Genomic DNA, 27,770 nt, shown 5'->3' with positions numbered 1-27,770 from the left:
CCATCCTTGGTGTCCGCCAGAGGGACAAGGCCCCATCCTTGGTGTCCGCCAGAGGGACAAGGCCCCATCCTTGGTGTCCGCCAGAGGGACAAGGCCCCATCCTTGGTGTCCGCCAGAGGGACAAGGCCCCATCCTTGGTGTCCGCCAGAGGGACAAGGCCCCATCCTTGGTGTCCGCCAGAGGGACAAGGCCCCATCCTTGGTGTCCGCCAGAGGGACAAGGCCCCATCCTTGGTGTCAGTGGGAGGAATAGCTCCCCATCCTTGGTGTCAGTGGGAGGAACAGAGCACCATAATGCTCTTTGTAGAAAGAATAGTTCCTCATTGTTGGCATCAATGGGAGGAATAGTGCTCCAACACCAATGTCAGTGAGAGGAATTGTGCCCTGTTGCTAGTTAGTGGAAAGAATAGTGTCCCATTGTTGCAGTTAGTGGAAATAATAGGGCTCCATTGTTATTGTTAGTGGAAGAACTAGTTTAATGACAGCAAAGAGCAGCAGCTGGGGGACAACTGCTCTAGTCTGTAAAGACTTGCATTTTAAAAGACATTAGTACTGGTCAGTGGGTTCGCTTTATCAAACAGGCACATACAGTGGGCTGCAATGCATGGGCTGTAAATGAACCTAATCATACAGGATTGTTTGGACCACAGGACAGAGTGTGTGCAGCTCTGCATTGTGATGCCCTTTAACGCATATGCATTGCAGCGCATGGTAGATGTGTGTTGGAGTGCAATTGCTTTGCATTGCAAAGTGTGTTACTGCAGATTGTAGTGCATGTTATGTGTAAACAGTCCCTTAGACCTACTCAGGGAATGCAAACTCCCCACTGAATAGATCTACACATGGCATTTATACTTCCCACACACGCTTTACAGAAACATATGCACAAGCCTGCTGTCCTATTAAAAAGCACTGGCTAAGCAGACAAGCCATCATGTTACACAGCATTCAAATATACCCTACATACAACCCAGTTGTTAAAACATTGTAATCTGTCATAGCTGGTGGACAGTAGTCTGATGTCTAGGGAAACAATTACAGCTTCGTTTTCTCGGATTTCTTTTTTATTAAATGACATGTGAATGCCAAATATTTTAAAATTTATACCAATCAGTACATCTCAAAACTACACCCTCTAAAAGAAGGAATGTGTTGCATACAGAAACTAATTGTTAATATAGGGCAAGCTATAAAATGCTGAAAGGGTGAATCTGATTGGATGTCCTCTCAGACATACTTTGTACATGGTGCCCAATGTGTAGGGTCGCATACTCACATTTCATGTTATTTGAGAGCAGGGTCTCATGCAGGTTCAGCGATGCACTACCAAGTAAAGCATCTGATTTTAGGGTCTGGTGACTCCACACCCGGAAATTTAACACACTGAGCGGTGTAACAATCCTGCAAAACAAAAAAAGAAAGGCATAAGTAAAACTATAGCAGTTTACAGACGTTATCACCTGTTTACAGTGAGACTGAAGCAGGATTACAAATGTAGCAGTTGTAAACAATGTATCAAATAATACGGGTTAAAATGTACTGATTTTTCTACCAACCAGTCACTTTTACAAACTGCAACTGAAATGACAGTGCAATACTGGGCGCAGGAATTAAGCCCTGGTTCACGCTAGAACGCAGTGATAGAAACCCATGATCTGTGCCGGTTTCCTGCACTACATTCCAAAAGCACTGCCCTTGTGATCTGCAATGTGAACAACACTCCAAACACAGGTTGCAATGCAGTACATTTGCCTGTACCAGATTGCAAGATACGAAACTACCATGCAAACTGGTTGCTGTTCATTTCCAAAAGCAATTCATGCACTACTTTGGTGCGATGCGGTGCAATTTGAGCCCATTTAAACTAGGCTAAAATTGCACCACACTGCACTGCACATTGTTGTGCAATACATATTGTGAACCTAGCCTAGGAGACAGAAGCCATTCCCCAAACCTGTATAAAAAGGTATGGCTGTGCATGGTAACAGAAAGGGTCAGGGACAACTTAGGATAAAACAGTTTCCGTTGGCATAAACCACGAAAAACAAATCCAAAGAAAAAAAACCACAACAAAAAACACACCGAAGCACAAATGCATGGTGCCCTTCAAGTGATTGTCACTTACAAAAAAATAAAAAAAAAATATAATAAAAGCTCCCAATAAAAAGGCCCTTACCACTTACCTTTCTTGTAGGCAGCAAGCCCTTACTTCACCATCTTCAAGAGGTACATTCTAAAACAGACATTTCTGGGAATTTTGTTGCCGGATTCCTCCATAGCACACCGTGGTTTCTCCTGAAGACCTCCATGTCACACAGGACAGAGTAATGAGTAGAGGCCAGGGGAAGGAACCACAGTGCAGTGGGGGACCAAGTATCTAACACACCCAGTAATGTGTCAGACATGAGGTTACTGCTGGAGGCTGTAGCTCTCGAAAAAAAGGACTCCCCAAACAGGAAATTAAAATGTACGTAAAGCCAATTTTTTTTAGGTTTGGATAGAGCAGGGAAGAATTTCCTTTCTCTTCCTGTCTTGTTGGCCATACACTGTTTTTTTTTGGTTTTTTTGAGCCTGCGGGCTGGGGAAAAAAAAAAAAAAAACCTATACAGCACACAGACACATCTTCCTGTACTTACTAAATTCTGACAGTAAGAATAATTGAACAGTGGCTGCATCAGATTTTTTAATCGAAGGATATTCAGGGGGAGGCCACTCACAAAGCGAATTTTGTCCGATTCATCAGAAACTGGACGAAATTCGCATAGTGTATGGCCAGCCTTAGATAGCGGTCACTGGAACAAGTGTCTCCATTGCAAGATTTATTCTAAATTCATGTTCTGGAGACAATTCTAAATTACGGATATCCCATCATTGTTAGTCCCAGTGACAGTGGTCATCAGGACAAACAGAGAGAATAAATCTCCCTAACAGGGAGCAGACAGCAATACAAAACCTGAAGGAGATTCTAACCAGTCACCACTCCAGGTAAAAATAAAAACGTTGGGCTTTAGATACAATTTAAGTGTCTTCATTTGCAGGGCGCTTTTATAATAGAAGTTTTTTTGTTCTGTGTCAAAACAGACACTTTCAGTTTCATGATCAAAAGATAGTTGGGGAAAATATAATGTGTCGGTTTTTTGGGGGTTTTTCTGTCAGAGATCTGCCTCTACCTCCTGTCCCCTCCATTCCTGTTCTGGTGGCTCTCAACATTTTGGAATTACTTTCACTTTAATTTCCAGTAGATGATCAGGGCATTTCGAGAGAGTGATTCTCCCTAACTAGGACAAAAATAGCAATAAAAATATGTATTATTTTTAACCCTCACCACTCTACCTAGATCTAAAAAAATGTTTTGCCTTTAGTTACATTTTAAGATTGAGAACCAGCATACGCTTTCCAGAACTAAGCCAAGGTAAACAAACTGAGCCGTAACAGTCTCATTTTCTATTGCCTCTACAGTAAGTATGCCCCGGAACATTGCACTATATTAAAAATTCAGGAAGTACATTTAACACAACTACATGATAATAAAGAGCCCACAGCATTCAGCGGAGACACACAGGCATCTGACATACCTGATGCTGGGTGCTGAAGAATCTACCAGGGTTTTTAACAGATTCTATTCCTCACATTCCAGTTAGTATAATGTATGTATTTTAAAAAAGACAAGGCCATGAAGATACATGCACCTCTATGACTGCATCTCTATAAAGCAGACAGACTAAAATTGGACAATATCTTAAAGATGAACGTGAGGCATGATTTTTTTTTTTTTCTTGCAGTTACATTGGTCCACCGTGGACCAATATGTTTACCTATCTTATACCGAAAAGACTGCTGTGGAAGCTGAGAGTCACTGTAGTAGTCAGAGCTACTGCAATGATATCAGCAACATTTCAGGTGCTGTGCCAAGTGGGCTCTCTAGGGGACACAGGGGGTCACTTACTTAGCACTGCTGCCATTTACAGAACACCTTGAATACAAGGAGTTCTCTGACTGGACAAAGTCTCAACTGTGTCATCACCACCCCACCTTGTTCCACAGGGCCCGGAATATCACTGTAGTAGTGCCAACTACTACGATTTGCAGGGACCTATATGTATACCCATCTCATACCTGAAAGACTGCTGTGGGAGCTGCAAGTCACTGTAGTAGTCAGCGCTACTACAGTGATATCAGCAATATTTCATGTCTTGTGCCAAGTGGGCTCCCTAGGGTACACAGGGGGTCACTTACTTAGCACTGCTGTCATTTACAGAACATCTTGAATACAAGGTGTTCTCCGACTGGACAAAGTCACAACTGTGTCATCACCACCACACCTTGTCCCACAGGGCCCGGAATATCACTGTAGTAGTGCCAACTACTACGATTTGCAGGGACCTATATGTATACCCATCTCATACCTGAAAGACTGCTGTGGGAGCTGCAAGTCACTGTAGTAGTCAGCGCTACTACAGTGATATCAGCAATATTTCATGTCTTGTGCCAAGTGGGCTCCCTAGGGTACACAGGGGGTCACTTACTTAGCACTGCTGTCATTTACAGAACATCTTGAATACAAGGTGTTCTCCGACTGGACACAACTGTGTCATCACCACCCCACCTTGTCCCACAGGGCCTGGAATATCACTGTAGTAGCACCAATACTATGATTTGCATCTTCCACAGTGAGATATGCATAATTTTCAACGGTTAAAGCTAGACCAATGTAACTATACAATACAAATTATGCCCAGAGTTCTGCTTTTAGATTTGACGACACTGGTTAACATAAATAAATCAATAAATAAAAGGTAATTAACCCACCAGACTACACTCTGTGCACACTCCTTCCTACCTATAGGTTATCACTTACACAGTGAGATGCTGCTTCCATTTTGGGCTGTGAGTATTATTCCTGGTTTCTGTTTTCTTGGATTGGCCATCAACTGATACCTCCACATATGGACTTGGACCAAACCAGTTCTTTCTGCTGTCTTTCAGCTTAGCAGATATGACTGTGTAAGAGAAATAAGTATTACAAATGCATTGCAACACCACTAGATAAAATTAGGAATGCAGCTTTTAAAAACAAGAAACAAATGGAAGCATAAACAGGTATAATAAACAAACAATTTCTAGTAATTTTACAGCAATGAACAAGGAGGGGGAACACACACATTTATACACAAATAATATATGAAAATTGGATAAATACAACTGGCCACCAACTGAAAAAGAACGGAAAGAAAGGAGAGGATATGCAATGCGGATATCAACAGATGTTTCCTAAGGTGTCTCAGACATTCCTGTATCAGGATCCCTATCAGTGCTATCACTGACAGTGTATATTAGCACTGTTCACTACATTAGTGTCAGTCAGTTCTCACAAAGTGTCAGTTAGTGTCAGATTGCCTGCCATATTATCACAGTCCCACTATAAAAAAGTCGCTAATCACCTGTCACTAGTATATAAAAAAAAAAATTCAAGTATATATACACACCATGGTTTGTAGACACTAACTTTCATGTAAACCAATATACACTTATTGGGATTATTTTTTTTTTTTTTACCAAAGACATGTAGCAGAATCAGGGGCAGACTGACCATTTGGAAACTCGGGCACAGCCCGAGGGCCCGGGGTCAGTAGGGGGCCCCATGAGATGCCCCTGGTACCTTTTGCATAGGATTTTTTGAGTTTGGGCAAGGACACAGGGGCCCCATGATCCCCTATTGCCCGGGGGCCCCATGAGTTGTCAGTCCACCCCTGAGCAGAATACATTTTGGCCTACATTTATGAAGACATTTGTTTTTTCATTGGACATGTTTTATAGCAGAAATTTAAAAAAAAATTTTTTTCCTTCAAACCGGTCGGTCTTTTTTTTGTATTTAAAAAAAAAAAAAAAAAAAACAGTGGTGATCAAATACCACAAAAAAAGCTATTTGTATGAAAAAAAAAAAATTATATTCAAAAAATTTCATTTGTGTACAGTATTAGATCACCACACAATTGCCAGGTAAAGCTAGCAGTGCCAAATAGCAAAAAAAGCAATGGTCATGAAGGCGGTAAAGTCTTCTGGCGCTTAAAGTGGAGCTCCACCAAAAAGAGGAAGTTCTGCTTTAAAGACTGGTTCCCTGCTCCCCATTAAGGATTGGCCCCCTTGGGGGGGGGGGGGGGTAACAGGTACCCGAATTTGACAGGTACCCGCTCCCACTTCGGCTCCGATCGCCTAGGCAAATCGGAAGTGGAAGGTGTCCTCCCTCCTCGTAGTCTTTTGGGACACGTCCCAGAAGACTACAGGACCATTCAAGAAGCGCATGCACAGTGGGTACCCGGCTGTGAAGCCGCAAGCTGTCACAGCCGGGTGCCCACAATGAAGATGCCAGCGCCCAGGGAGAGAAGACGGCCGGTAAAACGGGCTGCAGGGGACACACCGTGGGACAGGTGAGTGTTTTTTTAAAAGTCAGCAGCTACAGTTTTTGTAGCTCCTGACTTATTTTTTGACAGCGTGAGTGGAACTCTGCTTTAAGTTACTAAAGCAAACCTGTCATGAGAGAAATTTGTAAACCATCAGTGCTGTCCACATTCAGCAAGTTGCCCGACTGTCTCACTATTTCTCTGGTTGTAAGCGAGAACAAGTATCAACATGACTGATTTCACTTGTTATCTCAGGTTGGTAAAGTACTAAACCCTGAGGATCAGCATGACAGCCAAGCACCTATGATTTCTATTAGGATTGGGCTATTTCACCTGCACCAGCTGAGATAATGGTCTTAATATATCCTTCTGCCACTTTGTGTAATCTATTTATACAATCATTGTTTTGGTATATGCCATTAACATGTGAGCTGTGATCCTGCATTAACAGCCTGCCATACTCACATTTTATGATTCTTATCGCATGGCTTCCCTCAAAACAAACCGCAGACTTACAGAGGAACAACAGATGGTGAATGGAAAACAAAATACTTAGAGGTTCTCTCACACCTACTTTTTTCATGTAGTGGAGACAGCATGAAAAACTGACTACCAATTATCAACTTCCTATCCCTAAAGAGGTTTTGTATGCATTTCATACGGAGAAACGATGGCTATTCATTTCGTGAATAATAACAGGACAATAATAAGAAGGTATTAAAAAAAAAAAAAAAAAACCCTTAAATCAGATAGAAGCAGACACCACACCAGTTGTTGATTACTCACTGGATGCTGTTAGACGTGTGTAAATATGAAGTCATGATCGCGAGCTTACATAGTGCTGAAGACACTTTTTCCACTTCCATGTGACTGTGCTGGTTGACAGAGTGTCAAAAGACACACACCAATGACGTCACGGGGAAGAAGGGGGGAGAGTCATATGCTACCCCATATACCAACATCTACCAGGAATTTGTCTTTGCTACTGGCAGGCAGGGAGGGCATGAGCAAAACATGGTGAGGAAAAAAACCCCAAAACAAATCGCTTACAAAAGTTGGCGATGACGCCTATATTTGCAGTCTTCAAGAGCTAAGGCATTGGGCAGAATTTTTACATCTGAAACATTTGATGTTTGGAATCCTACTGTGTCCTGTAATTATGTAGGTGGTGGTAGATTGACTGACAGCACAACTCAAAAAGATTTGACAAGCCTGAAAGCTGCAGATGCTGAACATTCACCTGGAGGCTGCAATCCCTGAAGAAACCAAAGTAAGGACTCACTGCAAGCCAGGAATTGAAAGTTGTTTTAAAGCCAAAAGGTTTTTTGTTTTTTTTTTAACCCAAATGCATTCCCTGCAATAAGGTACAAACCTTTCACTAGCTGGGCACTCCCCCTCCCCCAAAAAATACTTATCAGTCCTGTATTAGAGCAGCACTGTGCCTGTCTGCAGCTCTCTTTCTCCCTGGTCTCAGGGAAGATTGACAGCAGGGGGAGCCATTCACTTCTGCTTCTGTCATTCAAGTTCAGGGAGGAGGGAGAGGGAGCTGGGTCGAGACATACTATGTGTGTCTATGGACATACACAGTATGGCTCAGGAGTATGCGGCTTGTTATTGGGGAGAGACACAGAAGAGGAGGAGCGGAGAGCACAGGTGGGGGACCCCGGAAGAGGAGGTTTGGGGCTGCCCTGTACAATACCAGTGCACAGAGCTGGAGGGGAAAGAAAAAAAAAAAAAAAGAATTTACAATCAATATAAGTAATAAAAAAGATCTAAAAAGTCACAATATGGCCTTTGTCAGTATGAGATCACCATCATACCAATCCTCCAAATGCTACATTTCAACAAAATGCTTCCTTACGGTGTATAAAATGTCTTTAATGGTTTGTTTTTTTGTGCTCACTACCTAGCTTCAGCCATTGCTTTTCTATGCTGCTATGCCCCTCTAGTACCAGCCATAGATGGTCGGTACTTGCAGAACCAGCCAAATTTAAACCATCTATGGCCAGTCTCCTATTGCAGGTTGCTTGCTTCAGAATTGTTTTTTTTCTTTAAGTGAAAGAGTCGCTTTAAGAGGGGTCTATGATAAGCATGAAAATGAAAGACACTGTGTGAAAAATGGCTGTGGAAATGAAATTAAAACAAACTTATAAACAAACACTTACCTGTAACCTGAAGCTGTGATTTCATCGTGATGCCATTTACTGCAGCTGGTTTTGGGGCCCCACCATCCATTTCCCCTTTTCAAATTATGTCTGTAGGGAAAAATCAAATGTTTAAAATGAGCATGTTACAGCAGTTTAGAACAATCTGATAAACACTTTCCAGCCACATGTAGGATGAAGTAAAAAGATAAAGGTCAGTCCACCCATACTGATATTTTAGTTTTGAATAGATGCTGGCCTCAGGTTTCTCATATCTCTCCTAGACAGTGGTGATAAGATCTTTGTGTAAGAGTTCCATACTGGTCATGGTTATGAGGGGTTATGTTAGTTGAACCCCTCATAGTTGAGAATTTTGGAGAACTTAAAAGGAAGCACAATGCTTGGGAGTACATTGCGTATCAGAATACTAGTTGCTAAAGTCTCCAAGATACAAAGGAAGCAAAGTGATTTGATCCATCATGCTTCTATAATAATGGAAATATTGCTTCTGGGTTAACATTCCAGCACCCATGAGCAAAATAGCTGTACCCCATAAATCGATTTTTCCCGACTTTTGTTAAATTGAACCCCATGCATACAGCTAAATACGCAGATGAAATGCAAAGAAAATACTGGTTTTACTTGCTATAGGATCTGTATTTCAGTCCATCCAGTCATGGGATTTACACAGCTCTGCCACACAGCAAAGCCCTGGCCATAACATGAAGCCACATTTTTTTCTGCTGCAGTTAAACAATTACAGGTCTAGTCCCTCCCTAACCCTGTGATTGGATAGTGGAATGAAAAGCAGCAGTGAGCTTATCACTCTAACACTGCTTTCTACACCTATTAGAACTACCCTTGTAGACTAATCAGCACCAAAATACAACTTATTGTGCTGTTATGCCCCTCTTTGTCTGAGCTCTGCTGTACAGGGGATTGCAGAAGGTCAATAACAGGTCAAATTCAGGTACTTACACAGTTGCATTTAAAATATAAGTCCCATGAGGTATTAATGATCCAGGCGGCTTCCGTTGCGGGCCCTAGCCTGTTCCCGCAGCCACACAGAAAAATGCAACGGATGTATGCGGGTGCCATTAATCCTAATAGCACGCTGCACGCACTGGGAACCGCACTGCACTTGCAGTTCCCATGCGGGCTACGATTCCTGAAACAGTGCAGGGACCTTTTCCATGTGTTTCAGGAGGCACCTATGGAATCACACAGCCCGGCTCGGGAGTGAGCCAATGTGCATTGGAATTGCACCTGAGCCGCTGAAAGAAAATCGCACTGGACGCTTTTACAAATCACACTGAAAACTAGGCCCGCACATATGTGAACTCAGGATTAAGGTGTACCTAGAAGAATTGATGCGGTTTTGTGTGGTCACACCAAATATTGATTTGGTTTGGATTTCTCTTCTGTTCATTTTGTTAACTGAGAATTCTTAATTTACAGCATTTTTTTTTCTCACCTGTCTAAAAGTCTTTTGCACAGTACTGTATATAACTGCAGGCACAACAAAGAACATCAACATTTCCAAGAGGAAAAAAAAACCAAAAACCTTTGCAGCTGATGAGTAAGTGAGATCGCACTGGACTGAAATACTGATGCTGTTTGATGTAGCAAAGAGTGGGTCTTCCTGCAAAAGAGCTGATAAGCAATGAAGGTGCCATGTCTATAGACCTTGTTCTGATCTTGGGCTTCTGCCTCTCTGATTGTCTCAAAAGAGCACTGAGATTGACAGGCCATAGGATGGGTACTGAGGAGTGCCCATCAGGAGAAGCCAGTGAAAGCCTGTAACATTGAAACCTATGGAAGACAAAGTGAAACCAACATGTTTGTTGCCCCAACGTCGGAGCTTGAATGAGCAGTGAAAGCTTTATATAGGACTATCTACAGGACCCCCATATCTAGAAAGTGGTCTTGAAAATAGCAATGGACATGTCAACAAAATAATAAATAGTGCTGAGACATACTAGGCGTGAAGAGGGAGGTTTGGAGGTAAATTTGGTCAGTGCCTGAACGCACATTAAGTCCTCACACACAAGGGGTAGAAAGCAATTAAAACAAGTAACCTTTGCCATTCGTGCATACTATATTTTGATATATGGGCAGCACAGTGGCGAATGGTTAGCACTTCCGCCTGGTAGTACTAGGGTTGTTGGTTCGAATCCCAGCCACGGCACCTCCTGCCTGGAGTTTGCATGTTCTCCCTGTGCCTGCGTGGGTTTCCTCCGGGTACTCCGGTTTCCTCCCACACTCCAAAGATATGCTGGTAGGTTAATTGGCTCCTGTCTAAATTGGCCCTAGTATGTGTATGTATGAATGTGAGTTAGGGACCTTAGATTGTACACCCCTTGAGGGTTAGGGACTGATGTGAATGTACAATATATATGTAAAGCGCTGCGTAAATTGACGGCGCTATATAAATACCTGAAATAAATATAGGTTTCAAAGGTCTTGTTTACAGCAGGAGAACATGGAATTCAATTAATAACCTAGAGCAATGACCAATGATGTGCAGGTACTCAACTCTAAATATATTGGAAGCTTTGAACAGATTTTCAATCATCTGTCCACGCATATTCCATCAATGGCAACAGCATGAGACAACAGATCTCTTGCATACAGTACAATCTGTGAAGAGCTGACTGGTGGGATATTGAACATATACAGCGGTAGCAAAGTGCAAGCACTCTATATACACACGCACACATTATTTATATATATATATATTTATATTACACACACACTATAACTATATACACAATAAGCTTCAAGCCTCTTCCCGTTTTATGCATTTTTATCTTTCTGTACTAATAAAGAGGTGGGTTTGAGACTGTGTACATGCATAGTTGATCACTGTAGCACCTGAATAGTCCCAGAAATTTTGCTCCAGTTGTGGTTTAAGTCTCCTAAGCATACAATAGAAATACATGCAAACATGCTTAGAGTAAAGCTAACATTTTATTGGCTTTCAAAAAAAAATAAAAAAAATAAAAAAAAACCCACCAGAACAGGAAATTTACAGAGGAAATGAGGAAAAAAAAACAAAAACAAACTTGCCCTGATTTAAATGAATATTAACTCTGCTGCCACCTGCATGGTATGCATATTCATGGATTGGATGACTCACTGGCAAATCACTTGGCATAAGTCACATAGGCAGAACCAATGTGAACTCTTGAGCTGTGTAAATCCATATTTGACACCACCGAATAGCTGTATTATGTATACTGCTCACTGGGAAACACAAAATGTACACACAAATATTCTAAAGAACTTTAAGAGATACCGAGCTGCACAGACATCGGACATTTCTATCCATTCAGGGCAAAGTCACATGTTCTCTTCTCAGATCACTACCTCCCCCCACCCACTGATGTCTGCCTTCTCGATTATTTTCCACCACATTATTTGCCTGCTGGAGCCCCTAGTCTATTCCCTGTGTGTGCTCCAGATCAGTCAGTAACATAGCTCACACCAGATTTACAATCTTCTCCCCTCCCTCAAGTAAGAGTATGTGGGCCTGGTGAATGGCCACTCAGGCGCAAGCACTGAAAAAAAAAAAAAAAAAAAAAAAAAAAAAAAAAAAGATGGTTACAGTTAAAGATTGGAAAGTGCTGTCAGCAGAGATGCCCAAATGTGAAGGAAAAGCAGTGGAATATTCATAAAATCTGATATTGAACACAGAATATTATAAAAACATGGTCAACGCATTTCACTACACTGGCCACTTCCTCCCGATGGTGCATAAAACATTTGAAGCAGCTGTGGTTTGTCTCTCCTGCTGTACATTGTCTCTCCCGCTGGTGCTTGGAGGTACCCCAACCCTAGAAGTTATAGGCTTCTCCAAGCTGCAACAGATAAATGGACCAGCAGATACGTGTACTAAAGGCGAGTATCCGCAGGAGAAGTAAATCTTGGTTATTTTATAGGGAACATCTAGTTTCTAGTTTCACTTGATTTGAAGTGAGATTTAGTAGTGCCACTACTGTGCTGCCCAAGGTTATCTTTGCTGGAAAGGAGGCTGTATCTGAGTAACTTCACTGTATGCATCTCTCTGCTACTGCTTCATACATTCAGCGGAACTCCTTACACCTCTCCTGCTGCTTAAGTTTAAAATCAAGCACAGTTCAAGTCCTCCAAGTTAAAAATGGTAGTGAGGGGAGCATAATTTTTTGCAAAGATGCCCTAAGTCATGTGATCTGTAATATCAATTAACCAATCGTAGGAGATGCTTAAGACAACGATAATAAGTTGATCATAAACAGTTTTGTCCAGGATGATATTTAGCCAGAACCTCGTCACTCGGCATGCTTTGCAGAACTGTAGGTTTCAGCATTTATTACTTCATAGGAGTAGTGTACATGGAGGTAGGAGGCTATATAGGGTATGGTCCATAACATGGATGATTCCTATTGCCCAGCCAGCAGAGGAACCCTCTTAGGATCGATGTCGGACTGAAAAGAGAGTGTACAGTTAAGCATAACGGGTTGAAGAGGGAGGGAGTGATGAGTAAAAATGAGATTTTGCCCAGAGTTGGGCTTTAGATCAACATTCCTTGTTTTTCTTTGAAATTCAACAAGGCCTGATGCAGCATACTTGGGATCACTACTAGAAAACAAAACAGATTGCATAAAGTGTTAAGGCATAACATAGTGTCAAGTGTTGTGCATAACATAGATCTACTTCCCTTTCACATTAGGCAGATGACTTTGTGCAAGCCAACGCCACCAGAAAAGACTAAACATTTTGAATCCTGCATATTAAAAGCACAATTCTAGCTACAACCATCCTGCCTATGATGGAAAGATGCCCTCCTATTTTAACCTCTATGTGTTGTCATCTGCACATATATGTTCTCCAACTGCAGAAATGCACTTCAAATGTTTACGGATCTGTAAAAAAAAACAAAAAAAAAAAAAAAAAACACCACAACTTTGTACTAGTTAGCTGAGAAATTCCAGTATTGTTTGTCCCACGCTAAAACTATACACTTGTTTCTTTGTGGTTTGAAAACTGCTCCCACGAAGGCCACAGGTTGCCAAACAACTCTTAGTTCATCTCCCTCTGAATCTTGAGTGTAGGTGTTTTTTTGTCACATAATAAAACTAGCTTGATAAACTAATCTGTGGTCGTCACCTTAGGTCTGCTTGGTCCTACTTTTAGAAACACAGTGAAACTCCCCAGAATTTTGTACTGTTTGTTATAAACACGCCTTTCACAAGCAGTGGAGTCCGCTCCAACCAGCAGAGGAGCAGTGAGCAGGATACCTGCTAATTGAGACAGATTTCACATCAGGTCCTTTTCAGCCTTTGAGGACCCCTGTCAGCTTTATGGGCGCCGAGGTGTCAACAGACTTTGCTGTCCATTTAAATCAGGCTCTCTCTAATCCAGTCCACAATAATGCAGTCTTTTTCTTTTACACCCAGAGGTGGATGCAAATGGACACATAGCATACATACACACAAGCACGCACACCACGCCAATACATGCGCAGTTCCCCATAGCTTATCCCCTCAAAGATCCTGCAAGTACAGAAAAATACCTGTTGATATGCTACAAATGCACTCCCAAAGTCCTGAGCTGAGAACACGCAGCACTCTTGTGGGCTGAATGGTGTCAGCCATGCTCAGTCATCAAGCAAAGCTACTCAAACACTCCCACTTACTCTGTTCCTTACCACTTACAGACTAACTGATCTGTGGTCCAAGATGAAAGATGGGAGGGCTAAAAGGCATGCCTTCAGATAGCACATGACAGCTCTGAATTTCTGACATGAGCTACAAATTTTCCATTTATTTAACAGATATACTAAGCCCCGGTTCACACTGATCGCGCGATTCCAAAGCGGCACATCAGTGCGTTTTGCACTGCCGATTTCATTGTGCAGAGATGTGCAATTCATATCGCCTGCTGCCTGGGACACGTAGTTCCGCGTGCCGGGCAGGTAGTTTTTCTTTACATCTAGCCCTGCTGCGGGCAAGCAGCAGCGCTCATCTGTCAGGTGAAAGCATTCGACACAGTGGGGTTTATTTACTAAAGCTGGAGAGTCCAAAATCAGACTCCCTTCTGCATAGAAACCAATCAGCTTCCAGGTTTCATTGCCAAAGCTTCATTGAACAAGCTGAGGTTAGAAGCTGATTGGTTTCTATGCAGAAGGGAGTCTGATTTTGGACTCTCCAGCTTTAGTAAATAAACCCCAGTGAGTCCACAGTGCAAGCCGCCACTCCCCTGCCTACTATATGTCCTGGGCTCTGCTTGCCCATCTGCGGGCCTGGGTCTGGTTTAGTGGGTACCAGCGGTATGCCAGGATGCGATATAGAGGAGGGGGAGAGCGGACACATCCACTCCCCTTGTTGTCCTGACCCGGAAGTGACATCACTTCCGGGTTCCCGTTGACAGATTCCCGGCCATCAAGGCCGGGAAAGAAAGTAATGCAGAGCAATGTGCACTGCATTACATTCAAGGGGAGACATCCAGGGTCTTTTAGACCTTGGATATCTCAAAACAGAGAAACTGTGACCATAAAATCATTACATAGGGGACTTTTTGTCCCCTATGTAATAAATATATTTTTTTAATTTTTAAAAAATGTAAGTTACACCCTGGATATAAACCCCCCTCAAAATTCTGAAAGCCCCCCCCCCACATATATGCACGTAAAACGTAAAAGCACACGCTGGGAGCCTACACATGAAAACGTTGATTGTGATACACGTTACATATCGCCGCTCGCGCCAGAGAGAGAGCAATAATTCTAGCACCAGACCTCAGTAACGATAAACGGATGACCTATAAGGGGCTTTAAAAGCGTCACCAACAGAAAATATAGGGTTATTAACGTTTGTTGCGGTTTCACAAGCGCACACAAATTTAAGGTTTGACATGTTGGATATCTATTTAAGTGATGCAACCTCGTCTTTTATATTTTACAAAAAAAAAAATAATGGATAATTTTTTTGCTTTTTGTGCCCTAAAAGTAACTCAAGTGTATTTTTTTACTGAAACTTTGCGTTTCCTAGGCCTTTGTTATAATATCGTGTGACATAAAAAATTAGAACTATCGCTATTTTATTCTCTAGGATCTCTTATTTAAAAAAATATATAATGTTTTGGAGCTTTGTGCAATCTTCAAGCTTTAAATTATTTTGTAAACGTGTGCAAAAAAAACGCAAAAATGGCTCTGTCAGCGAAAGGGATAAAGGATAAGCCCGACCCTCCCCTTTCCTGACAAGCACCCAATCGGTGCTCATTACACTGAAGGTCTCTCCCCTTCCTGCTAGTCCCTGGATGCGGTGCTGGAGACAGGCAGGGAGGGGATGAGATAAACAGCGCAATGTTAAAAATATTAAACGTTTAAGTCGCCATAAAGCCCCAGACATTACTTAAAGCAGATTTAAATACGGTTTTGGTTAAAGTTTATTTTTTTATCAGGACATGTAGATTGTCATGAGGGACAAGTAGATTGGGACACCGATTTAGTCCCTGGACAAGTAGTTTTTTTAAAAAATTTCCACACCCCTGTTGCAGCTTGCGACTTCATATAACAGGAGTCTATGCAAGTCGCAATGAAATTGGCAAAAAGTAGTGCAGGAACCTTTTTCATAATACCTGGGATATGAGTCGCGGCGATATGAACGGTTCCATTATTGGCACTGGGGTATGACCTGGAACTGTCAAATCGCATGACAAGTCACACCAGAGTGAACAGAAGCTAAAACACGATCTAGGATATATTTAACAGATCAAATGCTGGCAAATAAGATGAGTTTATCGCTAGGGTTTACCTACACAATAATGGAAAACTTGAGTTTCAAAAACCACATCGTAGTTTTAGTTGTTCCACAGACACATGCACAGGGCTGGTGGACATGTTGCTGGGTAGCAGTATGACCACACCAATTATCAGAGCCAGATAAAAGCTCTGACACAGTCACCTGGGCCCAAGTATGCTGGCAATGTCACACGGCCGCTTACTACTCTTACTACATGAATCAGAGACTGAAGAGTGCAATGTAACATGTGATTATAAGCGGAAAAAAATTGCTCATTCTAAAATGTGTGTCATTAGCTTTCTAGAGCTCTTCCACATCAAATATTGTAAGGTAGTCCAATCTCCCATACTTCTGATTCCAAGCACAACAGCGAAGTCATGTGAGCAGCCAATATGAGGTGGTGCCGACGTCAGTATGACAACATAGCCAAGAAATGTGAACCCGTAGGGACTGAGTGATAAACTGCAAGCTAGACTTAACAGTTTTTACATAGGAGTTCCAACATTTATAATCCGTTCTCCTTAGACTGCCTTGAGGTATTCTATTGTGTAATTAAGGAGTTCCTATCAGGAGGTTGCTGCTATGGTTCACCGCTCACTTATTGCCAAAGTAGACTGGTAGCTTTTGATATATATTGGAAGAGGCCTTATGATCTTAATGTGCAGCATCCAGCACAGGTGATGATTATGCAGAAGAAAGTCCTCATTTGTGTTAGAAACCTGTTTAGAGGTTGGCTATGGTTCTTAAAAGTAAGGTTAGCTTCAGGAAGTAAAGTGAACACATTATGAGCTCACTACATAAGTTAGATATGCCTAAAGTCAATATACAGTGGGGCAAAAAAGTATTTAATCAGCCACCAATTGTGCAAGTTCTCCCACTTAAAAAGATGAGAGAGACCTGTAATTGGCATCATAGGTAGACCTCAACTATGAGAGACAAAATGAGAAAAAAAATCCAGATAATCACATTGGCTGATATGGAAAGAATTTATTTACAAATTATGGTGGAAAATAAGTATTTGGTCACCTACAAACAAGCAAGATTTCTGGCTCTCACAGACCTGTACCTTCTTCTTTAAGAGGCTCCTCTGTCCTGCACTCATTACCTGTATCAATGGCACCTGTTTGAACTTGTTATCAGTATAAAAGACACCTGTCCACAACCTCAAACAGTCACACTCCAAACTCCACTAAGGTGAAGACCAAAGATCAGCGAAGGACACCAGAAACAAAATTGTAGACCTGCACCAGGCTGGGAAGACTGAATGTGCAATAGGCAAGCAGCTTGGTGTGAACAAATCAACTGTGGGAGCAATAATTAGAAAATGGAAGACATACAAGACCACTGATAATCTTCCTCGATCTGGGGCTCTACGCAAGATCTCACCCCGTGGGGTCAAAATGATCACAAGAACGGTGAGAAAAAATCCCAGGACCGCACGGGGGAACCTAGTGAATGACCTGCACAGAGCTGGGACAAACGTAACAAAGGCTACCATCAGTAACACACTACGCCGCCAGGGACTCAGATCCTGCAGTGCCAGACGTGTCCCCCTGCTTAAGCCAGTACATGTCCGGGCCCGTCTGAAGTTTGCTAGAGAGCATTTGGATGATCCAGAAGAGGATTGGGAGAATGTCATATGGTCAGATGAAACCAAAATAGAACTGTTTGGTAGAAACACAACTCGTCATGTTTGGATGAGAGAGAATGCTGAGTTGCATCCAAAGAACACCATACCTACTGTGAAGCATGGGGGTGGCAACATCATGCTTTGGGGCTGTTTCTCCGGAAAGGGACCAGGACGACTGATCCACGTACAGGACAGAATGAATGCGGCCATGTATTGTGAGATTTTGAGTTCAAACCTCCTTCCATCAGCAAGGCCATTGAAGATGAAACGTGGCTGGGTCTTCCAACATGATAATGATCCCAAACATACCGCCCGGGCAACGAAGGAGTGGCTTCGTAAGAAGCATTTCAAGGTCCTGGAGTGGCCTAGCCAGTCTCCAGATCTCAACCCCATAGAAAACCTTTGGAGGGAGTTGAAAGTGTGTTGCCCAGCGACAGCCCCAAAACATCACTGCTCTAGAGGAGATCTGCATGGAGGAATGGGCCAACATACCAGCAACAGTGTGTGCCAACCTTGTGAAGACTTACAGGAAATGTTTGACCTCTGTCATTGCCAACAAAGGATATATAACAAAGTATTGAGATGAACTTTTGATATTGACCAAATACTTATTTTCCACCATAATTTGCAAATAAATTCTTTCCAAATCAGCCAATGTGATTGTCTGGATTTTTTTTCTCATTTTGTGTCTCATAGTTGAGGTCTACCTATGATGCCAATTACAGGCCTCTCTCATCTTTTTAAGTGGGAGAACTTGCACAATTGGTGGCTGACTAAATACTTTTTTGCCCCACTGTATATAACTTGCATACCTATACAAGATAGTATACCTAAAGTCAATCTAAATATCTGTCAACGAGTGTAAAATTCTGTGCCAACAGTCTTGTGGTCCAGGCACCCCTGCACAGAAGCAGCCAGGTTGGGGACTTCACTTTTCTGAACTGCAATTAAAGAACGCAGCTTGGTCACCAAACCGCCAACAGCTTGCTGCCAGGACAATTACAGACCATCACCACCTTGATCGTCATGACTTTGTTCATTGTGCACTCCTGACTGAAAGCTGCCAGTGCTAGAGTGACAGCAATATGCTGTATAACTCTGGACTGGTTTGGCTTGCTGTGCAGAAGATTAGAGGAAGCTACTATAAAGAAACAATATTATGCTAGCCATTTTAACTATTATTATTATTATTATACAGTATTTATATAGCGCCAACAGTTTGCTCAGCGCTGTACAATATAATGGGAGACAGTACACGAGACAACACAGTAACAATACAAAACAATACACAAGGGGTTCGAGGGCCCTGCTCCTTGGAGCTGACAATCTAGGATACATTTAGGATATTTATAACTGGTTAACTTTAATAATTGCCATTCAGCTTTAGTGGTGTGAGTTGAAAATATTAGTCTCTTTTGTTCAGTATTGTTTAGTAAGGTAATGCTATAGTTTTCTATGACTGCTTATTTGTCTGTTGTAGTTGAGGCCAGCTGTAATAATATACTAGGATGGCAATAAGGAGGTTGTAGCTCGAAACTGTCTATCATTGGGAAAGACTGACCTGATAACCAGCCAATAACAGGATGAGAAGGAACACCTCTCCTCTTAGGTTATAGGCTTTGTTTGTATCTGGTTCTCACTACAGAACAGTGCAATGTATGAGGCCAAGCCCAGTGAAAATGTTTCTGTTACGTGTAAGTTGCTCCAGTCTAACACTAGTATTTATTTAGTCACTGTCAGTTGAGATCACAAGTTAAAAGTCAAGCATTTTCCCGGATATAATCCTTATATTTGCCTTAATTACACAAAATACAAACTCCAGAGAGCAAGTGCAATAGGTATAATGAGGGAGGTAAAATAGGCGAAACCTTTTATTTGCTTGTACCCTGCTATCTTTAACCTTTGCAGCGAGAATGCCCTCCGCAGTTTTCCGGCTCGTAAACAGGTCATATAAAATTTTTACCTGGAGACTGTGCCAGCCTTCATAGAAACCTCACCTAGTCGGAATGCCTTCTCACTCAGATGTTGTGTCATTTAGGCCACCAGGCTAGGTATGCCGGATTATTTTGAATTGGATACTGGAGCAATGTTTACAAAACACAGGAGTGAATCATATGTGCAGTACTTCCCAACAACATATTTTGTGTGTCTCAGCACAGCACTTGCCCTAACAAAAATCAAAAATATTCTCTGGGCTATAGAATCCTCCCCCTGCCACAGTCCTATACAACATGTGCGCTGCTGTGCGTTTTGTAGGGCAGTGCAATATGTTGCTATGGTTTAATTTTTCTTTAACTAGCATATTAGCATGCTATACACTGCGTGAAAAATGCAGCTATACTACACCACAAATGTATGATGTAAGGGGGCACCACCCTTGTAATGTGGTTTTATTAACCACCTCCCGTCGGTCCGTTGTATAAAAAAGGCCAGACGGTGGCAGTGCAGGGTCGGGTGGCCGTTTATAAACTGCCTCCCCGCCCCCTGCTTGTGCGCGCTCTGTCCTGCGGACACAATGGAACACCGATCGTCATACGGGACCTCTGTGCGAGGTCCCGTTCATGTGATCACAGATTGGCCAATCAGTGATCACATGTAGAGCAGTAAGCAAGATGTCATTTCTGACATCATTGCTTACTACCTGTAAAATCTTTGAATGATCACAGAGGTCACATGATACAAGGCTATTCACAACAGCCTTGTACCATGTGACAAGCTGTGGCCAATCACAGCTCACACAGTAGTTCTCAATGGCTGCAAGAATGCAGCCAGAGAGAAGGAAAAATGATTGTTTTTACAGCCTTTATGGGTGTACAAGCAATCAGTGTAAAAAAAAAAAAAAAATCTTCATCACCCCCACAAGTAGTACAGTGTCACCATGGTGACACTATACTGCTAGGGTGACAGAATGTAAAAAAAAAATAAATAAATAAAAAAATAAAATGTAAAAAGAAAAAAAAGTTTAAAAGTTATCATTTTTGGTTATAAACTAATTTCTTTTTTTTTTTTTACTAAAAAGATAACCGGAATAAATTTTGGCCAAGATTTATAATGAAATATTATTTATTTGCAAAATTTTATAAGAAAAACACTTTTTTTCAAAATTTTTGGACTTATCATTTACATAGCAAAAAATATAAAAATCTCAGTGGTGAATAAATACCACCAAAATAAAGCTTTATCTGTCTCAAAAAAAAATTCATATGGGTACAGTGTTGCATGACCGCGCAATTGTCATTCAAAGTGTGATGGCACTGAAAGCTGAAAAATTGGCCTGGACAGAAAGGGGGTAAAAGTGTCCGGACTGGAAGTGGTTAATAATCTGGGCAGGGGAAATATTATTTTTCTACTTTAACAGGTCAAAGCTGTTCGTTCTATAGTGAAAAGGTTTAGCAGGGTTGTCACCCTGTGAAAATGCAGCTAAATACACAGATGAAATACATAGAAGAGCCATTTTACCCACCAAAGGATTTGCATTTCTGTCTATCCAGTTTATACAACTCAGGCCTGTTTAGCAGAGAAGGGTACCTGATCTTACAGACGTTAGACACAAAAATGGAAACGCTAAAAGATTTGCAGTTGTGAAAGTGACAACTTGTTTCAGGTTCAAAGTGGAAGTGATGTAACGTTCTTTTTGCTTCTGCTGTGTGATGAGACACCTTTAACAGGTGGGAAGCCTCACTTTCATCCTTTTACTGCACGCTCTGCTAGTAATGCGGAATCATGTCAGAGATTAAAAGAGGGCAAATTGTTGGTGCTGCTTAGCTGGTGCCTCTGTAACTGAAGTTGCCAATTTGCCGTGTCACCAGTTACAGTATCAAAGGTTATGATGGCATATACAGTTTCTGGGAAAATGTTGTCTGATAAGCATAGGTGCGGTCGACATGGTCAACTGACTGAAAGAGACAAAATTACATTGCGCAGAATTGTGACCCAAAAGAAGAAAACTGCTGCAGAAGTGACTGCAGAGCTCAATCTCAGTCTTCACATGACTGAAACTGAGCTCTGCAGTTACTTTTGCAGAAGTTTTCTTATTCCAGTTCACAATCCTGCGCAATGTCCTTTTGTCTCTGTTGGTCAGTTGACCATGTCGACTGTAGTTATGCATCAGATGACGTTTTCCCAGAAGTTGGATATGCCAAGCATTTAAGAAAAGCCTTCTTTTTAGGCAAAATAATGTGTAAGCAAAAATAATGTGTACGCAAAGCAAGTATTCAGCAGAACATAAGGCTCCATGTACGCTGCAGCTGATAAAACTCATATTTAGGAGCTTTTCTGCGTTTTTTTTTTTTTTTTTTTACGCAGCCCCTGAACTCTCCCTAATGTTTTCCTATGTCTCCATGTACACTATGCCATTTCCAGTCGTTTACATTCATTTTTTTTAGTGCACCAAACTTGCGTTCAGGAGATTTTATCAGCGTTTCAAACGACAAACACGGCTAAATGTGTTTATAAGTGTTTGGAAAATTTTTTTAACTCTTCCATTTCCAGATGCTGTCCAGAGCATTTTTCCATCATGAAAAATGCATGCTAAGCATTTTCTCGGTACTCAAATGGACCCGGTACACCATACTTTGAGGTTTCGCATGAAAGCAAATATGTTAGACTCTGCTGCAATTATTTCTGCACAGAAATGAGCTGAAACACATCCAAATACCACAAAAAAAAAAAGACAGCTAATTATTATTATTATACAGTATTTATAAAGTGCCAATAGTTTGCTCAGCGCTGTACATTACAAAGGGGGACAGAACATGAGACAGAACAATACAATACAATGCAAAACATGAGGGGATCGAGGGCCCTGCTCTTTCGAGCTTACAATCTAGGAGGGGGGGGGGGGTGGTGGCACAGGAGGAGATAGCTGTGGGGGATGGAGTGGTAGGAAGAGTGGAGGAGGTCGGCAGGTTAGCAGGGGGTGGGGTAGGCTTCCCTGAAGAGATGGGTTTTCAGGGTGCGCCTAAAGGAGAGGAGAGTAGGTGATAATCTGATGGGTTGGGGCAGGGAGTTCCAGAGGATGGCTGACACCCTGGAGAAGTCCTGGAGGCGGGCATGGGAGGAGGAGACCAGGAAACTAGAGAGAAGGAGGTCTTGTGAGGAGCGGAGTGTGCGTGTTGGGCAGTAATTGGATATTAGGTTGGTGATGTAGTTCGGGGCAATATGGTGGACAGCTTTGTACGTCAGTGTTAGGATTTTGAATTTGATCCGTTGCGCAATCGGAAGCCAGTGGAGGGATTGGCAAAGGGGGGTGGCGGAGATGGAGCCGTTGGAAAGGTGAATGAGTCTGGCAGCCGTATTCAGGATCGACTGAAGCTAATCTCGACAAATACTGCTCTCTCTGCTTCTGCTCTCTCTATCTCAAAATTTCTGACATAGTTAATTTTTTACTGTTTTTCAGTGCATTCTGGGCTTTTTGGAAGGTCTCCTGAGGTTATCTTTAAAAAACCGCTTCTAAAACACAAACGCTCATAAACGCGGTATGCAGACGCGGCTAAACAGACATTTTTTACCCTACATTTTCCAGCAGTTTCCATCGTTCAGAAGTGTCCCGTGTACATGGAGCCTAATCCTCTGAGTCTTCACTTTATTGGCCATAGCTATGATTACGGCCTTTTGAGGCAGAAACATGTTAGTAATTGGCTTTTAAGGCTGTTACAATAAAGGAAAGATTGTGAGTATGTTGTGCTGGATACTTGCTTTGCTTACACTTTCATCCTGTCCATGTAGGGCAAATTGACAGTGTCTTTGCAAACAGCATCCCCATTGTCCACCCTTTTACTCCCCTTTCCTGCGCTCTTCTGTCACGTCTTCATCCTCTGCTTTCGGCACTGAAAACCGGTTGTGTTAGCAACTCGGGGCCGCATCCATGTTACTTCCTAGGTCAACTGTCTGCTAAGCCTGGGCACTGTCACAGCAGGTCACCAGCTCCCTTATATCTGGAGGTGCCAGGTATTCCTGCCAGTCTGTGGAGTGAGAAGTAACTACAAGGGAGCTCAGGAGAGATTTGTGTAAGTTGGTCCATGATGTCCTTGTTTGGGGAAGGTGTAAACCCTAACTGAATGAGTGTGCTAAAGCACATTAAACTTGCCATTTTTAAAAATAAAATACTTTCTTTCACCTTGTTTTAATTTGTTGCTGCATCTAATCTCCTGCAGCCTCTTTGCAGCCACTTCTTACATGCACTCCAGTGATGGCTGCATGTAATTTCCCAGAGTGGGTTTCCTGATGATGAAAAACAGTGGACCATGCCTGTGTGATTTGTGTTGAATTGGCCACGTCGCCAGCAGAAGCCTGTGAAACAATGTGACAAAGCAAGCGCAAAATTGGAAGAGGTGAACAGAACCATAAAATATACGGCCTGAATAGGATCAACAGGCATTTAATAAAAGCTGCAGATTAAGCTGAGATGAGATTTTACATCTTGTAGAATGATCTCTCATATAAACAGATCACAAGAAGGATGGATCATATGTGTTTGACCAATCTACAGAAATACAGATCTACTGCAAGCAACAAACTAAGTGATCTATTAGTATGCTAGTTATCTAGAAAGAGTACCGTGGGGAGGACACCTGATCCACTGCCCGGGCCACATATTCATTTATTCATGCCCTATTTCAACAACAGTGTTCTAAATTCTGTGTGACTACCGACGTCTATTTGTGTAGCAGAAAAGCTATAAAAATATCTATTTCAGTTAGTTAAAAAATTACAATTTTAATAGAAAGTATTTAAATCTGCATGCTGAAGCTAAAATGATGCTGTAAGGACAACAAGTTACACAAAGATGGCATTGAAGAAAGTTAAAGTAGTACTAAAGCCTAAAATGTTTTTTTACCTTATTGCATTCTCTGAATTAGTGATTTAAACCCTTAAGGCATTTGTAAAAAGTTTTTTTTAATTAATAATAATAATAATAATAATAATAATACTACTACTATATTGTAATCACCTGCTCTGTGTAATGGTATTTCACAGAGTGGCTCTGACCTTCCTCTTTTGGGGTCCCCTGCTGGCCCTCCTCGCTCCTCTACTCTGTGTGTCACCATAAGAAGCCACTTCCTATCATGGCACACCTGCGAGCTCCACCCTGAGCCGTGTTGCCTGTGTCCATAGACGCAGACAGTGGGGCTTGCACCGGCCCTCCGTTCCCTTGTCACAGAATTTGATTGACAGCAGTGGGGGCCAATGGTTTCGGCTGCTATCAATCTGCCCTGTGAGGAAAGAAAGCCGAGAGAGCCGTTGCTCTTGGATACAGCGCTAGATCGAGATCAGGCTCAGATAAATATAAGGGGGGTTGGGGAGGGGATCCTGGACACAGAAGGGTTTTTTTTACTTTAATGCAGAGAATGGCTTTAGAACCACTGTAAAAGGTAAAAAACAAAAAAACTTAACAATACCTGTCCAACTCCCCTTTACCCAAACACTTCCCTGGCTTTATGTTACTGTTCCAGCGCTGTCCCTGGCTCCAGCACTGCTCCCCTCACTTCCTACTTTCACAAGAGAAACTGAGGGCAACAGTGCCATAGGCTCCCCTTAGGCCCCGCCAAACAACTGTGAGGAGGGAGCGGGGGTGTGGTTTATTGGCACTATGTGTCTCTATGGACACACAGCATGACTCACGATCCAATAGGATCAGGCACATGAGGATGGCTCCCTAGTACCCTGCTTGCTACAGGAGGTACCAGAAGGTGAGAGGAGCCTACAGCACTGATACGGACTGCCAGAAGAGAAGGAAAGCAACCTGTGAAATATCGCTACACAGAGCAGGTATGTATAACCTCAATATTTATCTTTTTAATCTAGCATTAATATCACTTTAAGGGCTTGTTGACACCTGCCCCATTGGGCAGCTATACCCAATACAAAGGATAAAAGCCTACCTTTTATAGTATTTGTTCATACCAGTGCGCGGTTAGGCTGGCTATAGATTGTACAATTTAATCTCTTTCCACCAGAAATCCCTCCTGCAGGCAAAGGTTCCTGCCAACAGAACACAATGATTAGTGGTGACGGCTATAGTGCACTTGGAAGGTGCATTGGAGTGCCATTCAGAATTAATGGTGCCGCATTGTCCCAACAACTCTTACCAGGCATTGTGGTAACTGAACACTACCACTGGTGTGAATGGGCTCTTAAACTGTACTCGCACTGTTGAGGTAATGTATGAATTGCAAGAACTGCACAATTTTCAGTAATGCGGTGTACCATATTATATGTTAGCGAATTATGTGTTCCAACACAGGTGTGTTGGGAATTCCATTAAGAATGGATGCCAATCATAAAGTGTTTTCATGCATTGCCATAGCGCAACAATGTGGCCTTACCTACCCATTACCATACACATAGTAGCTACTTCAGGAATAGCATATTTTCTAATTTTGGAAAATCTGCTGCTGCATTACTGCAAATCCTCCAGGCATATTGATTGAAGGGGAGGTATAGAACCTAAACTGGCCGATTCCCACTTTAGCAGAAATCCTGCCAACCCATGTCTTGGCATTTGAGAGATTCAGGAGGACTGTGGTGTTGAAAGCTGTATGCATTACTGCCTTGCATAGTACTTGTGGCCATTGAGAGGAAGAATTTCTATCTTCTGAACTGTAAAGTGCACCTATGATCAGCACTTAAAAGCATATATCAAGGATTCCTGTTTGACAGCAGAATGTAAACAAAGGATCCTGCCATTAAAAGTAAATCAAATAATAATAGGTTCCCTGCACAACCAGACCTTTTGGTGTACACCCCCCCCCCCCAGATTCATACTAGGCCATATGCTCGCAACATGGTGGGGATGGGGTACTTTGCCCGAGGGGGACCCACTGCAAAACACCTTGTCCCCATGTTGATCACCCAGGAATCGCAGACTGACAGCGGGGATGATTCGCATAGTAAATTGCGCTAGTGTGTACCAGGCGTTGTTTTAATGCAATCTGCTAGTTAATTTCAACTCTTAATACTACACTCTGACATATCTTTTTGTTGCTCAAGTCAGTCTTTTGGAAAATAGCCACTGTTGCAGCCATCAAAAAGTCACCCGCTGCAGAGACAAGCAAGAACAAGAAAATCCGGAGTCACAAGTATCACACACGGGAAAGAAAAACAGAAAATCTATTTTCTTATTACTGGCATTTTAATACCATAACAAGTGAAGAATGCCCCTTTGGCAAAATGTTGCAGACAAAAAAAAAAAAAGGAATCTGGATCCTAGGGACACAGAAACCAGTAATATTCATATGCTTACAGAGGGTGCTAATCAATAAACAAGAAAAATGTTAAAAGCTGAGCTCTGGGCACAGGACCTCTCATTTGAATGTACTCCTCAAAAACCACAAAGGATAAAAATCCACCTTGTGTATACCAAACGCCATCATCACTGTGCTGTACATAGTATATGCAGAGAAGAGAACTGTGGGAGGAATCCAGCAGGCTGCCTGCAGAAACTAGAGGATGGGTGGATACAAGTGCGGTCATGCTGCCCAACAACATAGAGCAGCAGTGACCAGTCCTAATTATAGGAGGCTCCTGCACAGAGGAAAAGTTTCTTGCTGGATAGCTGCACAGATCTGGAAGACAAAGTTCACCAACATTCAAGTAAGAATATACAGTGGGCATAGAAAAGATCCACCTCCTTTAAAATAATCACCTTTTGCTGGTTTGCAGCCTGAAATGAAGACACACACAGTTTTTGTTTTAATCTGCTGTATTTAGCTTTTAACATCCACGTGAAATATATAACACCAACATGTCAGAAAAAAAATTTCAAAAATTTCAAAAATGGAATCACCGAGTTAGAAAAAGGATCACCCCCT

General features: G+C 42.1%; 1 protein-coding gene across 1 annotated transcript in view; it reads right to left on the bottom strand.

The window, feature by feature from the left end:
- Positions 1-27,770, bottom strand: part of ITCH (itchy E3 ubiquitin protein ligase) — an 86,833-nt gene that overhangs the window by 39,194 nt on the left and 19,869 nt on the right. Inside the window, exons 2-4 of the mRNA XM_089680993.1 lie at positions 8,566-8,655; positions 4,858-4,999; positions 1,276-1,400 (exon numbers count right to left, since the gene is read on the bottom strand). Coding sequence (XP_089537119.1) covers positions 1,276-1,400; positions 4,858-4,999; positions 8,566-8,635 — 337 coding nt within the window. The 5' untranslated portion in view covers positions 8,636-8,655. The remainder of the gene's footprint in view (positions 1-1,275; positions 1,401-4,857; positions 5,000-8,565; positions 8,656-27,770) is intronic.

Source organism: Staurois parvus, unplaced genomic scaffold (genome assembly GCF_062004578.1).
Source record: "Staurois parvus isolate SC_StPar_1 unplaced genomic scaffold, SC_StPar_1.0 ptg000255l, whole genome shotgun sequence".
In the NCBI taxonomy this organism is placed as follows: Eukaryota; Metazoa; Chordata; class Amphibia; order Anura; family Ranidae; genus Staurois; species Staurois parvus.
This window is presented reverse-complemented; position numbering and strand designations above follow the sequence as displayed.